The following is an 18,586-nucleotide window of genomic DNA, read 5'->3' as shown; positions in this document are numbered from 1 at the left end:
ACTCCCACCTCTTTCAAGACATATGGTCAGTGTGGAAAAGTTGGCCAAAACATACCCACCGGATCGGCACTCTAGACCTCCCTCTAGTGGGGGTTCTTTCACCAGCAGTTGCATGAGCAAGTAATTGCAGGGCTGCACCATTAACCTCACGTGCACAACAATAATCTGGTTTACGTGCATTTCAGAACTCCTTGATCCAGACCCCAGCATCCCAGTGGTGCAGGATCAGTGCTCTGCATCGGTGTTACCATTACGCCGTTGCTCCTCTGCAACCTCGTGCCACCCGTTGCCGCGTGTAACGTCGCTGCGCCCTGTGCACCGCACGTGTCCCCAGCCCCTGCCGCTGCTCCGCCGGGACACCGGCTTGATGCTGACGATGTCTCAGGCGCAGGCCGCCTGCCTCCTGGCCAACGCCTTCTTCTGCACGTTCCCCCGGAGCAACGCCACCGGAACCGGGAGCGAGGACTCTGCCTGCCCCGACATCAACGTCAACAGGTGCAGCAGCAGCAGCCCATCACTGTGCATTACACACCGAACACCGTGTGTCATGCAGTACACACACACAGATGCAATGCTCTCTCTACGTGTAATAATCCTTCTGAGACGGCTTCGGAATCGGTCCTCTTTATTTTCACTTCCACAATACACTTTACTCACACACTCTCTGTTGCTGGCAGACAACAGAGAGCGGGCAGACTTCACACCAGTTCCCACCGCGCACGTGGCACCCAGAGCCCCCGTACGCGCGTGGCTCTGTTCGTTCCCCAGTCTGCTCCCGATCGTTCTCTCTCACTCTCTCTTAATCCTTCCATCACGTGGTCCCCCCAGCCAATCCTCCATGGACAGCCTTGACCATTCTCGATGGTTCCCTGTCAATCCCGGGACCACGCCTCTCATCCGGCTCCCCATTAGCTGGGGCCCCGAATGGCTAGGCCAATCACTCCTGATGACATGCCGTGATCACGCCGGGGTCATGCTCCCTATCTCAACCCTTATTGGCTACAAAGCAGGACCGGCAAGCCAATCCCCACGTGAACCCTCTATGGCTGTTATTACATATGTAGAGTATTTCTTGCTGTATATATAGCGTCGGAAATGCAAAGCACACACCACCTGTAGTTGCGGGCACGAGTCGACAGGGGGTGCCACCCTGAGTTAGAGAGAGAACCGGGACCGTTGAGAGGCCGAGTTCCCCCCCCGACCCCAGGTGAGGGGTTGGGGGGTTATTCCAGAGCCACCTCTACTGTGTGGTGGACCGGCTACCACACAGCAGCACGAGTCGGAGGAGTGAACGGATGGTTCTTCCTATGCGGGCCAGACTCCCTCGCTTCCTCTTCTCCTCCTGCATCATCACCTGATCCTCTTTCCTTGTCATCTCTTTCTCCACCATCTTCTCCACCAATGTCTCCTCCACCTGCACCACCATCTCATCCTCCTGCTCCTTCGTCCATACCTCCTCTGTCTCCCCCCTCATCTCCTCTTCTTCCTGCACCACCAGCTCTTGCACCAGGGTCTCCTCCTCCTGCACCACCAGCTCCTCCACCAAGGTCTCCTCCTCCTGCACCACCAGCTCCTCCACCAGGGTCTCCTCCTCCTGCACCACCAGCTCCTCCACCAAGGTCTCCTCCTCCTGCACCACCAGCTCCTCCACCAGGGTCTCCTCCTCCTGCACCACCAGCTCCTCCACCAGGGTCTCCTCCTTCTGCACCACCAGCTCCTCCACCAGGGTCTCCTCCTCCTGCACCACCAGCTCCTCCAACAGGGTCTCCTCCTCCTGCACCACCAGCTCCTCCACCAGGATCTCCTCCTCCTGCACCACCAGCTCCTCCACCAGGGTCTCCTCCTCCTGCACCAACAGCTCCTCCACCGGAGTCTCCTCTTCCTCCACAACAACCGTCAGCCATTTAGGCCTGGGCAAGCGCGGAGGATGGGGGCAGCGCCGCCTCCGCTCTGTAAAGAGATGCGCACGACACCGTTCCAACTTCCTGCTACAGCAGAGATTGCACTCCCCCCCCCACCATCAGTTAACCCTGGGGGGGCATGGGGGTGCTGTGATCCCCCATAGCCCCACCCCTCGGAGAGGATTCTTATAAAAGGCGGGGAGCCAGAGGGCTCGAGGCCAATGTGTGAGAAGCTTACCATTGAAGACTGAAGACCGGCAGAATAGGCCCTGGAACTCCCCTGGCTCGCTGTCCTTGTCAGGGCCGAGCAGGGCAAGTGGCGCGGCCCCAAGAGCTCCAGGACCGCTGCTCTTGTAAGAGCACGGCCTGGTTAGCTGGGTGCCGGGATCCGTGCTTGACCAGGGCCGGATCAGATAGCCTCCCCTAGCACTCATAGCGGAGGACTGGGAATAGGAGAAGTCAGGGGATAGTACTAGGGGTGTTTCCCATTGAGTACGGGTGAAGGCGCCGTTACCCCTTCAAGTAATGTTACCGCCTTTTGGTTAAATAAAAGAGTGTGCCTCAACTACGTCGTCTGTCTCCCTGATAACTCACTACACTTGTATAAGTGTAGTGTATCGTGTCGTGTATAGTGTAGTGTGTAGGTTAAACGTTGAGTTTTATAAGGGCACCACGGGGTGACCAGCCCCTCCACACCCAGCCCCACCCCTCCCACCCAGCCCCACCCTCCCCACCCAGCCCCTCCCCTCCTCCCCCAGCCCCTCCCCACCCTCCCCCAGCCCCTCCCCACCCTCCCCTCTCCACCCAGCCCCACCCCTCCCACCCCCACCCTCCCCTCCCCATGCACGACAGACAAATAATCCCTGGTGGGCAGTGTGGAACCTGTTGTTCCTACCGGTATAAAAGTGGGAAATATCTGAACCGGTCCTGGGCCTCCCCTTGGTCGACTCAACCTCAAATGAGTACCTGATGCAGTGTGTACACATCACCACGAGGGAGACAAATGCGGCTGGGCGTGGTGTTGGCCACCCACTCCCCTGTGTACTGTGCCAGTCCTCATTAGGCGCTCACTAACACCACTTGCCTCAAAAATCTGTTAAAGCTATGAGGGGGATCTTTGTCTTTGTACAGTGGCATTGGCTACATATAAACTGATACTTTGAACGGAGTTTATAATACAGCACGGCCTATGTGTAACGCATCATATACCGTGTACACAACACCATGAAAGTGTGTGCCGTATAATACAGAGTAAAGGAGCATAGCCTGTGCACGTACTGCAGCGTTACTTTGAACTGAAACGTGGCATGGCCGTTATGTGTAGAACAGCATTTCTTGTGTATATGTAGTGGGTTCCCACGGAGACTGGAGACATAGCTTAGAGGCAACACGGTTTATTTAAATCTTATAACATAAGCCCCTTTTACTCCCACTACTTGGGGAGGTATGGCCTCCGGGCTAACGTGCCCTATCACTGGGGCTACGGGCTCTGAGTCCTCCGACTAAGGGTGGCCTAGGGGAGGCTATGCTGACCCGACCCAGCCAAGGTGCGGGTCTCGACCACTGGTCCGTGCTCGGCCCCGCCGCTTAAAAGGACGTCGTGTCCCAGGGTCCCGGGGTCCCAGGGTCCCAGCCTAGCCGGTCTTCAGTCTTCAGAGCACTGCCTCAGGCCGTCCTGGGGTCCGTCTTTTATACCCACCTCGGGGACTCTCCACCCCCGGAAGAGGAGATGAGGGGGGAGACAGAGGAGGTATGGATGAAGGAGCAGGAGGATGAGATGGTGGTGCAGGTGGAGGAGACATTGGTGGAGAAGATGGTGGAGAAAGAGATGACAAGGAAAGAGGATCAGGTGATGATGATGCAGGAGGAGAAGAGGAAGCGAGGGAGTCTGGCCCGCATAGGGAGAACCATCCGTTCACTCCTCCGACGCGTGCTGCTGTGTGGTGGCCGGTCCACCACACAGTAGAGGTGGTGGTGGTTACGGATCGTTGTGAACCACAACCACTATCACCATACCCACCACACACACCCTGCACCCATTCACCCCCCTGTGATACCCACCACCCACCGCACACCACACACACCCTGCACCCACCCACCCCATGATCCCACCCCCACCACATTCCACACAAAGGGTTAGGGGTTTAGAGGGTTAGGGATTTATAAAGTTAAGGGTTTAGAGGTTTCAGGTTATTTCAGGGATTAGGGGTTTAGAGGTTTAGGGATTTCGAGGGTTATAGGGTTTAGGGGTTGAGGGGATTCGAGAGTTAGGGGTTTAGAGGGTTGGGGTTTAGAGGGTTAGGTGTTTAGAGGATTAGGCTATTTGGGGTACGGGGTTTTAGAGGGTTAGGGTTTTCAGGGTAAAGGGGTTTAAGGGTAAAGGAGTTTAGATGGTAAAGGGGTTTAGAGGGTTAGGGGTTTATAGGGTTTTGGGTTTAGAGTGAGGGAAAAAAGTATTTGATCCCCTGATGATTTTGTATGTTTGCCCACTGCCAAAGAAATGATCAGTCTATAATTTTAATGGTAGGTTTATTTGAACAGTGAAAGACAGAATAACAACAAAATCCAGAAAAACGCACGTCATAAATGTTATAACTTCATTTGCATTTTAATAATGGAAATAAGTATTTGACCCCTCTGCAAAACATGACTTAGTGCTTGGTGGCAAAATCCTTGTTGGCAATCAGAGGTCAGACGTTTCTTGTAGTTGGCCACCAGGTTTGCACACATCTCAGGAGGGATTTTGTCCCACTCCTATTTGCAGATATTCTCCAAGTCATTAAGGTTTCAAGGCTGACGTTTGGCAGCTCAAACCTTCTGCTCCCTCCACAGATTTTCTATGGGATTAATGTTTGGAGACTGGATAGGCCAGTCCAGGACCTTAATGTGCTTCTTCTTGAGCCACTCCTTTGTTGCCTTGGCCGTGTGTTTTGGGTCACTGTCATGCTGGAATACCCATCCACGACCCATTTTCAATGCCCTGGCTGAGGGAAGGAGGTTCTCACCCAATATTTGACGGGACATGGCCCCGTCCATCGTCCCTTTGATGCGGTGAAGTTGTCCTGTCCCCTTAGCAGAAAAACACCCCCAAAGAATAATGTTTCCACCTCCATGTTTGACGGTGGGGATGGTGTTCTTGGGGTCATAGGCAGCATTCCTCCTCCTCTAAACATGGCGAGGAGTTGAGTTGATGCCAAAGAACTTCATTTTCGTCTCATCTGACCACAGCACCTTCACCCAGTTGTCCTCTGAATCATTCAGATGTTCATTGGCAAACTTCAGACGGGCATGTATATATGCTTTCTTGAGCAGGGGGACCTTGCGGGCGCTGCAGGATTTCAGTCCATCACGGCATAGTGTGTTACCAACTGTTTTCTTGATGACTATGGTCCTAGCTGCCTTGAGATCATTGACAAGATCCTCCTGTGTAATTCTGGGCTGATTTCATCACCGTTCTCCACGAGGTGAGATATTGCATGGAGCCCCAGGCCAAGGGAGATTGACAGTTATTTTGTGTTTCTTCCATTTGCGAATAATCGCACCAACTGTTGTCACCTTCTCACTAAGCTGCTTGGCGATGGTCTTGTAGCCCATTCCAGCCTTGTGTAGGTCTACAATCTTGTCCCTGACATCCTTGGAGAGCTCTTTGGTCTTGGCCTTGGTGGAGAGTTTGGAATCTGATTGATTGATTGCTTCTGTGAACAGGTGTCTTTTATACAGGTAACAAGCTGAGATTAGGAGCACTCCCTTTAAGAGTGTGCTCCTAATCTCAGCTCGTTACCTGTATAAAAGACACCTGGGAGCCAGAAATCTTTCTGATTGAGAGGGGGTCAAATACTTATTTCCCTCATTAAATGCAAATCAAGCTATAACATTTTTGACATGCGTTTTTCTGGATTTTGTTGTTGTTATTCTGTCTCTCACTGTTCAAATAAACCTATTAAAATTATAGACTGATAATTTCTTTGTCAGTGGGCAAACGTACAAAATCAGCAGGGGATCAAATACTTTTTTTTTCCTCGCTGTAAGGGTTTAGGTTAAGGGTTCAGTGGGTTAGAGGTTTGGGGGTTTATGGGTTAGGATTTTAGAGGGTGATGGGTTTAGACCGTTATGGTTTTAAGGGTAAAGGGGTTTTGAGGGTTGGGTTTTAGAGGGTTACAGTTTAGAAGGATATGGGTTTAAAGGATTCTCGGTTTAGAGAATTAGGTGTTTAGATATTTTATGGGGTTTATTGTTAAAGGGGTAGTGGTTTAGAGGGTTAGGAGTTTATAAGGTTTAGGGGTTTAGAGGTATCGGGGTTTCAAAGGTTAGTGATTTACAGTGTTAGGGGTTTAGTGGTTTGAGAGTTGAGGGTTTAACACCTAGACTTTCACAACTAATATTGTCCATAATAAAGTGTTTTTTTGGGTTAGTCTCCAACACTAAATGGCACTTTTTGTTGATGTGACAAATTTTACTAATTGACTGTTTCGGGTGGTGGTTGGTTTAACGACATGTTTATATTTACATAATCTAACAAAAAAAAACCTTTATGGGTTTAGAGGGTTCCGGGTGTAGTGGATTATGTGTTTAGAGGGTTAGCATTTTAGGGGCATAGGTGTTTTAAGGGTTAGGCTTCTAGAGGGTTCGTTCTTTAGAGGGTTGGGGTTTAAATGTGTTGGGATTAGGTTACAGATTTAGGTTTTTAGAACGTTAGGGTTTTGAGGGTTAGGATTTTAGAGGTTGAGGATTTAGGAGGTTATGAGTTCAGAGGGTTAGGGGTCTAGAGGGTTAGTTCTTTAGAGGGTAGTGGTTTAGATTGGTTGGTATTTAGAATGTTAGGGATTTAGGGTTTTAGAAGGTTAGGGTTTCAATGATTAGAGGGTTAGGGATTCAGAGGGTTTAGAGGGTTTGGTTTTTAATGGCTTAGACGGTTAGGGTTAAAAGAATAAGGGGTTTAGAGAGTGAGGGTTTTGGTGGGTTAGGGTTTTAAGGGTAAAGGGGTTGAGGGTTCGGGGTATAGGAATTTAGAGGGTTAGGGGTTGAGATGGTTAGTGTTTTGGGGGTTTAGAGGTTAAGCTTTTAGAGGGCGAGGGGTTTAAAGATTAGGGTTGTAAGGGTAAATGGGTTGAGAGGGTTAGCGGTTTAGATGGTTATGGATTTAGATAGTTAGGGGTTTAGAGGGTTTTAATTGTTCGAGGTTTAGTGGTTAAGGTCTCTGTGCGAGTCCAACATGTTTGTATGAGTCTATGGTAAGATAAAAAGAGTTCAGTTTAATTAGTATATTTCGAAACAATTTGTTTACCTTTCCTGTGATGTTTTTGTATTGTATATTTGTTGTTATTTTCTGACCCACCCGATTGGACGTCTGTGAAAACAGATCGTTATAGCTCATCAGATTCATCCAGTATAAATAAATATTCAAATTAAAAATCTATTGATCTCTGTGTGCGAATCTATGGATTTCTGTGTGAGTTTTTGGGCCTTTGAGTGTATGGATCTCTGTGTGAGGCTATGGGTCTCTGTGCATGTCTATCGGTCTCTGTGAGTATGGGGTCGCTGTGTGAGTCTGAGTGTTTGTAGGAATATATGGGTCTCTGTTGGGGTCTATGGGTTTCTGGGTATGGTTGTTTGTGCGAGTCTTACATGCACAAATTTAACTTAAAAAGGCCATTGAGGGTTGCGGAATTCAAGTTGAATATTAAGTTCCTCGCAGTGCAAGCCAGCTCTCTAGTCGTGTCATTAAACAGCCCCTTTAATTCTTTATAATAATAAAATAGACTTACTCCAGGAAAACCACACTGAGTCACAGTCGGGTCCTGAATAGTTTTTTTTTTAAGTTTTCGACGAATGAATGATGAGTTCTTACACAAGTGGGGGAAACCGGAGCACCTGGAAAAAACCCGTGGGGCAGCACTTTAAACCGTATAGGCCAGGGGTCCTCAAACTTTTTAAACAGGGGGCCAGTTCACTGTCCCTCGGCCTGTTGGAGGGCCGGACTATAGTTTAAAAAAACTATGAACAAATTCCTATGCACACTGCATATATCTTATTTTGAAGTGAAGAAACAAAACGGGAACAAATACAATATTTAAAATGAAGAACAAGTAAAGTTAAATCAACAAACTTTCCAGTATTTCAATGGGAACTATGGCCCTGCTTTTGGCTAATGAGATGGTCAATGTCCGGTTCCATATTTGTCACTGCTAGTCGTAACAAGTGATGCAAGTGTGTATCCGTTAGTCTAGATCTGGTTGGAGATTTCAAATGTTTCATTCTGGTACAAGTCTATTCACAGACATAAGTGCTGCCAAAGATGGATGCCATTTTGAGTGCATGGTTCCTGAGATGAGGATATGTCTCAGAGGGGAGAGATGCATAGAAATTATGAAGGCTGCTTGACTTGAATGCGTCTTTCAAAGTCACAATTCTGCAGTTCAGCCAGTTCCATTTGGTAAATTGTATCCACATTTTCAATGTCAATATAAAATGGGTTACGGAAAAGCTGTATGTCCTGTTCATGGAGATGAAGCTCTTTAAATCTAAATTGGAACTCCTTTTGCATTTTTTCCAATGAATCCACACATGTTTTGTTTGGGAATGCAACCAATGGTTTTTCTGCTAACAGATTTTGAGTTGTGGGGAGATGGCAGAAGTTTTCCTCCTTCACTTGTTTGATGAGGAGGCCTAATTTTACTTCAAATGCTTTGACATGTGATTGCATATCACAGATGAGCTTCCCCTTTCCTTGAAGTTGCACATTGAAACTGTTGAGTAGCTCTGTTACATCTGTCAGAAAGGCAAGGTGCCATTTCCATTCTGCATCATTGAGCTCTGGTACTTCTTTGTTTTTTGAAAGCAGAAAAGCTGTAATCTGTGGAAGTAAGTCATAGAAACGTTTCAAAACTCTCCCTCGACTCAGCCAACGGACTTCTGTGTGGTACAGAACATCTTCATAGTCAACATTTAGCTCAGACAGAAATTCCTGAAATTGTCTGTGGTTTAGTGCATGAGCTCTAATGAAGTTAACACAAGATACCACAATTTTCATAACAGAGTCCCACTTCAGTGATTTACTACACAGCGCTTGTTGGTGGATGAGGCAGTGTATGGCTATTGGATGAGAATGGTTATGTTTGTCCATCTCTTGGTTAATGCGAGCAATTACTCCTTTCTTAGACCCCACCATGCTAGGAGCACCATCAGTTGTCACACTGGCTAGTTTAGCCCAGTTCAGCTCCAAACAATTCAAAGTTTGGCAAACCTTTTCATAGATATCCTCTCCTGTAGTTGTTCCTTTGATGCTTTGCAGTGCAGCAAGCTCTTCTGTGACTTCGAAATAGTCATTCGTCCCAGGAATAAAAATTAGAAGTTGTGCAGAATCACGAACATCATTGCTTTCGTCGAGTGCCAACGAAAAATAGGAAAGTTTTTTTGTGGAGTTTTGCAAATGCTGATGCAAATTGTCTCCCATTTCTTCAATCCTCCGTGTAATTGTAGGTCCTGAAAGACTCACTGTACTAAATAAATCGGCCTTCTCTGGACACATCTCTTTGGCAACAGAAAGAAGGCATTCTTTAACAAATTCTCCCTCCACGAATGGTCTGCGAGTGCACGCTATTAGCTTGGCAACTTGAAAACTTGCTCGCAGTGATGAAATATTTAGCTGCTTCTGCTTCACAAAAGTATTTTGCTGAGTTGTTAATGTATTTTTCAGTTTTAATATTTTATCTTTTCTCACTTCTCCGACCAAACAATCATATTTATCTTTATGTTGAGTTTCATAGTGTCGACGTAAATTGTATTCTTTGAACACAGACACTATATTCTGGCATATCAGACACAGCTCTTTCCTTGTACTGCATGAAAAAGTAATCATAAGTCCACTGTTCTTTGAATATCCTACACTCCGAGTAATTTTTTCTCTTTCTTGACATCATTGTTTCCTAGGGAGTCAAAGTTGCTATTAGTAAAATACCAATATATATACAGCGCTACAAAAACAATATACCAGCAATAACTTTGCCCACACAGAGACATACAGACTGCACTGCCCATCAATGCAGTCTGATTGGGGGGAACTCCGCCCCCTCTCACTCTTCCACCAATGACCGTCCTTCTCATGCAGAAAAAAAGTAACAGACAGGCAGCCGCGGCAAAAACACACGGCGGGCCGGATAAATGTCCTCGGCGGGCCGCATGTGGCCCGCGGGCCGTAGTTTGAGGACCCCTGGTATAGGCAAAGATGGCGATTATCCCACTTTCTGTACTGCCTTCTCCTGGCCAGCCAGCCAGGAGAAGGCACCTGGATGCCCACGGGAAGGGGGTTTCACAACATTCACTGTGTGATCCACTCACCCTTGCTGCCTTCCACTGCTGGATCACAGGCTTGCAACACCACCGCCTGGCGAATAATAGTAATAATTAAAAGTTTTATAGCGCGCACAAGAACGACTCAGAGGCATGAGGAACCACAGCCGTGCAGGAAGGAAGCCACGTGGTGAGCCAGTACCAACAATTGTCCAAGCTCTGCGGTCCTCTATGGAGGCATTATGCACTAATTAATGACGAGTGTTTATACCAGTGGGGGAAACCGGAGTACCCGGAGAAAACCCATGCGTGCGAGGGTGAAACACTCTATCCCTGTACAGGTGAAGATGGCGATTAGTCCACTTGCTCTACTGCCTTCTCCTGGCGAGTCAGGTTATGGCACCTCGACGCCCACGGGAAGGGGATTTGCCAACATCATTGTGCGGTGATTCACCAGCCCTCGCTACCTTCCACAGTGCTGGATTAGAGACGTGCAGTACCAACACCAGGTGGATGATAACAATAATAATAACTTTCTACTTCTAACTTGATAACAATAGGCGAAAAATAACAACAGGCAAATGATAACGACAGGCGAATGAGAACAGTAATTATTATTTCCACTTAGAACTTGATAACAATAATTATTTCTACTTTTAACATAATAACAATTATTTCTATACTGATAACGTGATTACAACAATAATAACAATTTCTACTTTAACTTAATAACAGGCGAATGATAACAGGCAAATGATAAAAACAGGCACCACATCTACGCCTCTATATAAGGAACGAAACAAGTGAATGTCTCCACAAATCTGGCTGTTGCCTGATGAAGCTAGTTGTAATTACTGGCGAAACGTCGTACTCAGATTGTAAATGTTGTGGCTTGACTCTCCAACACACCGTGAGTTGTACTAGTTACAAATTGGCATGTTCTGCGTACGTGACAACCCTTACTAGTTGGCTGTGTCGGGTGGTGGTGGGTTTTAACGACACATTTATATATTTATGCGATCTAACCCAAAAAAGAAACCTCTTATTATTAGGTTTTTTCGGTAAAGTCACGTAGGTAAAACATTAAAATTAATAAAAGTAAAATAAATAAAAAATCACGACGTTTCGGAGGCAACACAAGCTTCCGTCTTCAGGTGGAACCGTCACAGCCACGACAGCTGTATCAAGTAAATGAGAAATTGCAGGAGCTACCACTCCGTTTATATAATGGTTGGAGAGAGGGGGGGGAAGGGCCAAGTACAGCACACTTTTTAAATCCTTTATATTAAGTTCGCTTGCTTGCGTGCTTGCTTGCTTGCTTGCTTAGGACCGTGCAAATCTTTCGGTTGTTTTTTATTAAATCCTTTATATTAAGTTCGCTTGCTTGCGTGCTTGCTTGCTTGCTTAGGACCGTGTAAATCTTTCGGTCGTTTTTTAACCCACTTCCCATGATCCAATCGAGCTGACATTTTCCACACAGACTCGTTGTGCCAGACAATTAATGTTCGTGAAAAAAAATTCGCAAAATTTTACACTTTTTAGGCAAAAAAATAATATTTTACATATATTCAAAAGAACTCATTCTTGGCTTTGGCTGAACGTCACAGTATAAGAGCCCAGAGCGTAACCCCTCCACAGGCCGTGGCGGAGTAGCGCAGTTGGTAGCGCCCTTGCTTCCCATGCCAAAGGTCGCGGGATCGATCCCCGCGTCCTCCACAGGCGAATATATTTTTAAATCCTTTATATTAAGTTCGCTGCCATGCATATAAAGGATTTATAGTGAAAAACTTTGTTTTTACGGGTTATACTTATTCTTAATATGGTAAGGTGAGGCTTAAGAGGGTGAGCCTTTGTTATGGAGAGGTACGGTTTGTGACTCAACCTGTGACAAGGAGACAACAACTAAACATGGTAAACCTGTAATAGTTGTCTGTCAAATAAGATTGGCCAAATAAGTGTAGTTAAATCTTTTTTGCATGGTTAATCACATCTTTCCAATGATTACTCAGTTTGTAACCATCATCACGGTTGAAATTATGTCTGTGTTTGTATATTTGTATGGCTTCGTGTACAAACCTTTGATGGTAGCCAGGAGGTTTGCAGAGAACCTTGGTCTCGGAAAAGACAATTTCATGAGAGCCCACCGAGTTGTAGCAATGATCGGCAACGGCCGAAGAATCAGTTCTGCCGTGTTTCAGATCTGACTTGTGCTCGTGGACACGATCAGAAACATGACGTTTCGTTTCTCCAATGTAGCAATCACCACAAATGCAACTCAATTTGTAAACTCCAGGATACTGTAAGTCAGGAACGACATCCTTCACAGATGGAATCAGATCACGGATTTTATGCACTTCACTGAATCGGACTTGGATCTTATGTTTGTTTAGAATTTTGGAGATCTTTTTGGTCACGCCTGCTATGTATGGTAACGTGATAGTTTTGGTCGGAGTTTCATGTGGCTGTTTCTGTGTGGTGGGAGAAACAGCTTGGCGGATAGTGCGGTCAGAGTATCCGGTCATCCTGAGGGCCCGATGTACATGTCTTAATTCACCGGCCAGGTGGTGTTGGTCAGAAATGCCATGGGCTCTGTAGTATAGCGTTTTGATGAGAGAATTCTTTTGAGATGGGTGGTGGTGGGAATCCGGTTTCAAGTAGGAATCTGTGTGGGTGGCTTTCCTGTAGACAGAATGTCCCAAGGATCCGTCAGGCCTCCTCTCAAACAGAATATCCAAGAATGGTAGTTTACCGTCTTTCTCCACTTCCATGGTGAATCTGATGGATGGGTGTCTAGAATTGATGTGGTCCAAGAAGTGGTTCAATGCTGGGAGGCCATGTGGCCAGATGACGAAAGTGTCATCCACATACCTCTTCCACAGAGAAGGACGCTGGGTGGATGTCTGGATGGCGTCTGATTCAAACTTTTCCATGAACATGTTGGCTATAACTGGTGACAAGGGGGAGCCCATACTGTTGGTTTTTGTCGTTAGGCTTTTAGTGGGATCGTTTTTAATTTTGGAGTAACTCCCATCATTAAGGTCCAGGATTTTGTTGTTGTATGAATCTTTATCCATGATGACCGTGCCCTTGTCTGCCGAGAGGATGACTATATCATCTCTCTTTTTTAGGTCCGCAAGTTCAGAGCGTTCGTTTTTGCTGATGTTACTAGTGGGTTTCTTAGCATTCTTAAGAATAGTAGCTATTTCAGCTCTTGCTACATCTGCATGGATGTGTCCTATGCCTCTGAGGGCTACATCAATCTGAGAAACAGTATCATCACGAGTTCGACTTCCCTAATCGAACCAAGCAAACGTCCCTCTCTAAAACCATCGGCGGCTAGACCTCCCAGACTCTATGGTCTTCCCAAAATCCATAAAGAAGGCACGCCGCTACTACCCATCGTGTCGATGATAAACTCTCCTACGTACAAACTAGCCCGTTTTCTATCAGATACTCTGCTCCCCTTCACAGGCAAGACCTCTTCGGCAGTACTCAACTCAACCCAATTAGTCTCTATGGTTAAGGACATGGTACTATCTCCTGATGACATCCTCGTCAGCTTTGATGTAGTATCTTTGTTCACCAAAGTCCCAGTACCGGACACCCTAACAATAATTGAGGACTTAGTCCAACATGGATTGAATTCTGATGTACCTGCGCTGGTTAGGCATTGCCTCACCAACACCTATTTTACCTGGAATGGCACCTTCTACAAACAGAATGAGGGTACCCCTATGGGCTCCCCCTTGTCACCAGTTATAGCCAACATGTTCATGGGAAAGTTTGAATCAGACGCCATCCAGACATCCACCCTGCGTCCTTCCCTGTGGAAGAGGTATGTGGATGACACTTTCGTCATCTGGCCACATGGCCTCCCAGCATTGAACCACTTCTTGGACCACATCAATTCTAGACACCCATCCATCAGATTCACCATGGAAGTGGAGAAAGACGGTAAACTACCATTCTTGGATATTCTGTTTGAGAGGAGGCCTGACGGATCCGTGGGACATTCTGTCTACAGGAAAGCCACCCACACAGATTCCTACTTCTTCTTGGTTCTTTCGGTAAAGTCACGTAGAAGGGGAGTAATAAAATAATAAAAATAAAACATAATAAAACAATTCTCACGACGTTTCGGCCACAACGCAAGCAGCCGTCCTCAGGTGAAAACCAGGTCCGTCGAGGCGACAGAGTCTGAATGAAACAGCACACGGGCTTAGAGCATATATATAAGCTGGGCGCATTGACAAAGGAATTTGCATATCAACAGGAATTTAGCATATTTATGGGAAATGCAGGAATGTAATTAGTACTGCATATGCATGTGCATTATGCAGGATTAACAGCATCAAAGGGAGCTGCAGTTACTGCTACTGCAGCAGTTGCTGCTGCTGCTGCAGTTTCTGCTGCTGCTGCAGTTGCTGCTGCTGCTGCAGTTGCTGCTGCTGCTGCACTTGCTGCTGCTGCACTTGCTGCTGCTGCACTTGCTGCTGCTGCTGCACTTGCTGCTGCTGCACTTGCTGCTGCTGCTGCACAAGTGCAGCAGCAGCAGCAAGTGCAGCAGCAGCAACTGCAGCAGCAGCAGCAACTGCAGCAGCAGCAGAAACTGCAGCAGCAGCAGCAACTGCTGCAGCAGCAGTAACTGCAGCTCCCTTTGATGCTGTTAATCCTGCATAATGCACATGCATATGCAGTACTAATTACATTCCTGCATTTCCCATAAATATGCTAAATTCCTGTTGATATGCAAATTCCTTTGTCAATGCGCCCAGCTTATATATATGCTCTAAGCCCGTGTGCTGTTTCATTCAGACTCTGTCGCCTCGACGGACCTGGTTTTCACCTGAGGACGGCTGCTTGCGTTGTGGCCGAAACGTCGTGAGAATTGTTTTATTATGTTTTATTTTTATTATTTTATTACTCCCCTTCTACGTGACTTTACCGAAAGAACCAAGAAGATGAATCCCTGCAGTCACGAAAGCTTTAAATCGAAAGATTCCTACTTGAAACCGGATTCGCCCCACCACCCATTTCAAAAGAATTCTCTCATCAAAACGCTATACCACAGAGCCCATGGCATTTCTGACCAACACCACCTGGCCGGTGAATTAAGACATGTACATCGGGCCCTCAGGATGAACGGATACTCTGACCGCATTATCTGCCAAGCTGTTTCTCCCACCACACAGAAACAGCCACATGAAACTCCGACCAAAACTATCACGTTACCATACATAGCATGCGTGACCAAAAAGATCTCCAAAATTCTAAACAAACATAAGATCCAAGTCCGATTCAGTACAGTGCATAAAATCCGTGATCTGATTCCATCTGTGAAGGATGTCGTTCCTGACTTACAGTATCCTGGAGTCTACAAATTGAGTTGCATTTGTGGTGATTGCTACATTGGAGAAACGAAACGTCATGTTTCTGATCGTGTCCGCGAGCACAAGTCAGATCTGAAACACGGCAGAACTGATTCTTCGGCCGTTGCCGATCATTGCTACAACTCGGTGGGCTCTCATGAAATTGTCTTTTCCGAGACCAAGGTTCTCTGCAAACCTCCTGGCTACCATCAAAGGTTTGTACACGAAGCCATACAAATATACAAACACAGACATAATTTCAACCGTGATGATGGTTACAAACTGAGTAATCATTGGAAAGATGTGATTAACCATGCAAAAAAGATTTAACTACACTTATTTGGCCAATCTTATTTGACAGACAACTATTACAGGTTTACCATGTTTAGTTGTTGTCTCCTTGTCACAGGTTGAGTCACAAACCGTACCTCTCCATAACAAAGGCTCACCCTCTTAAGCCTCACCTTACCATATTAATAAAAAGTGTGCTGTACTTGGCCCTCCCCCCCCCTCTCCAACCATTATAAAAACGGAGTGGTAGCTCCTGCAATCTCTCATTTACTTGATACAGCTGTCGTGGCTGTGACGGTTCCACCTGAAGACGGAAGCTTGTGTTGCCTCCGAAACGTCGTGATTTTTATTTTATTTTACTTTTATTAATTTTAATGTTTTACCTACGTGAATTTACTGAAAAAAACCTAAGAATATGAATCCTTGCAGTCACGAAAGCTTCAAATCTAAAAAAAAAAGAAACCTCTATTATGTATGATATTGGTCGCGAAAGTCTACGTGTTAAACAAACCCGAAGGAATCAGAGGAAAATCGACGTGACCACGAGAGAAGATGCAAACTCCAAATATACAGACATCAGGGTTGGGGTCAAACCTACGAATTCCAATATACCAGTTTAACACGTCGGCTTTCGCGAGGGGGTTTGCATCTCGCCACTGTGGCGCCTCATTATCTGACTCACCCACCCACTAAACTACTAAAGCCACCCACACACTCACTCACCCACTCACTCTGCCACCCACTCACCTTGCCACCCACACACTCACTCACCCACTCACTCTGCCACCCACTCAACCGCTAACTCACTTGCTCATGCACACACAGCCACTCAAGAACATACCTGTGCACCCACCTACACACCCACTCATTAACTCAACGACCCACCCACCAACCCACTCACTCACTCACTCTAGACTCCACTCACCCACCCACTCACCTATTCACTCCCCCACTCACACACCCACCCATCCACCCACCCACTCTCTAACTCACACACTCACCCACCAACCCAACCACCCACTCAATCAATCACCCACCAACCACTCACCCACCCAATAAACGAAAACTGAACTATTTCTCATTGTACCAACTAAGGCCCACAGAGCTATATAGATCTTTTTCAAAAGCGACCTTGTTACAAATTACAGGTAAACAAAGTGGCTTATCACATATACATGCATTGCAGCCAAATCCTCTGAATGCAAGTTTAATCTCAATGCAGAGGTAAAACCCCGAGGATCCGGAGAAAAATCCACTTGACCACAGGGAGAAGATGCAAACTCGAAATATACAGGCGGAAGGGTGGGGATCGAATCGACAACTTCCTGTATACTAGGTGAGGAAGTTACCATCTCACCACCGTGGCACTCCATTCTCTGACTCACTCACTCAAACACCCACCCATTCAGCTATTCACGCACACCACTTACTCAAATACCCACCCTCTCACTCAATAACCCATCCACTCACTCATGAACCCACTGAAGCACTCACCCATACAAAAACCCACTCACCCACTCACTCACCGACTCACTCACCCATGAAATCGCACACCCATCTTCTCAACCACTCAGCCAGCCACCCACTCAATCTCGTACCCACTAACTCTCTCACTTCCTCACCAACCTACCAACCCACCAGCGACGTGCGGTCAGGGGAGGCAGAGCCTCACCTGTCATACTCCAATGACAATAGTTGTTACGAAAAGTAAAAAAAAGAGAATAATAAAATAAAATTAAAGATTTTTCCACTGATCTGTGTTATAAATGTCATTTCTGTACGATTCCAATCATTTTTATAGTCAAAATCGCCAAATTTGCGGAGCTCCGCTGGAAATACAGGAAGAGATGAGAGGTGAGGCAGCGATGAGCTCAGCCTCCCCTGATTACGCAACCCCTCAGTAACTGGATGGAGCGCGGGCAATAAGCGCGTGTCTGTCACTATTACAGTATGTCACCAATGTAATGTTTGTAGACCCCTTCATTTCATGTCCTCGCCTTCCATACTCCAGGTAACTTATTTCACGTATGTGTATAAAGATATTTAGGCTCGCTGGTCTCGTCATGAAACTGCAATGAAAAAGCACCAGGGGAGGCAGCCATCACATTTTCCTCACTGAGGGGGATGCGTCTAACACGCCCCCCTCCGTGAGGCCACGTCCCCCTCAGTGTGTGAATCTGGCTCTGACACAAGCCAGTGCCTCCCCAGCCATTGACCTCACCACACGTCACTGCAACCCACCCACCTATCTACTCACTCAACCACCCACCCAGTCGATCATCCACCCACTAACACTCACCCACCCAACAACTCACTAACCCACCCAGCACTCACTCACCGAGCCAGTCAATCTCTAACCCACCAACTCAATTTAAACTGACTCTCTCAACTACAACTCACCCAGTCACTAACCCACTCACTCAATTTATAACCCACCCACTACCCACGTAACCTCCTACCCACACACTCACTCATCCACAAACCCACTCACCCCCTCACTCATCCATCCACTCACATACTCACCCAGCCACTCACCTACTCACCCAGTCACATACACATCCACTCACCATGCCACCCACCCAATTTCTAACCCACCCACTCGCCCAACCACTCCCTCAGCAACTCACCGACTAACCACGTAATTATTCACCCACCCATCACTCAACCACCCAATAATTCAACCACCAAAACATTCCACCACCCACTAACTCAACCACCGAGCCACTCACCCACTCA

At 46.8% G+C, this 18,586-nt stretch overlaps 1 protein-coding gene across 1 annotated transcript in view; it reads right to left on the bottom strand.

Annotated features, from left to right (window-relative positions):
• Positions 1-608: 608 nt before the first annotated feature.
• The window catches only part of LOC133338994 (uncharacterized), a 227,763-nt gene continuing 209,785 nt past the window's right edge, over positions 609-18,586 (bottom strand). The window contains exons 6-8 of the mRNA XM_061547132.1: positions 10,239-10,284; positions 2,140-2,344; positions 609-1,950 (exon numbers count right to left, since the gene is read on the bottom strand). Of these exons, the coding sequence (XP_061403116.1) occupies positions 1,241-1,950; positions 2,140-2,344; positions 10,239-10,284 (961 nt within the window). The 3' untranslated portion in view covers positions 609-1,240. The remainder of the gene's footprint in view (positions 1,951-2,139; positions 2,345-10,238; positions 10,285-18,586) is intronic.

The sequence above is a fragment of the Lethenteron reissneri genome, unplaced genomic scaffold (genome assembly GCF_015708825.2).
Source record: "Lethenteron reissneri isolate LAM-NWPU_2019-01 unplaced genomic scaffold, ASM1570882v1 scaffold_1639, whole genome shotgun sequence".
Classification (NCBI taxonomy): Eukaryota; Metazoa; Chordata; class Hyperoartia; order Petromyzontiformes; family Petromyzontidae; genus Lethenteron; species Lethenteron reissneri.
This window is presented reverse-complemented; position numbering and strand designations above follow the sequence as displayed.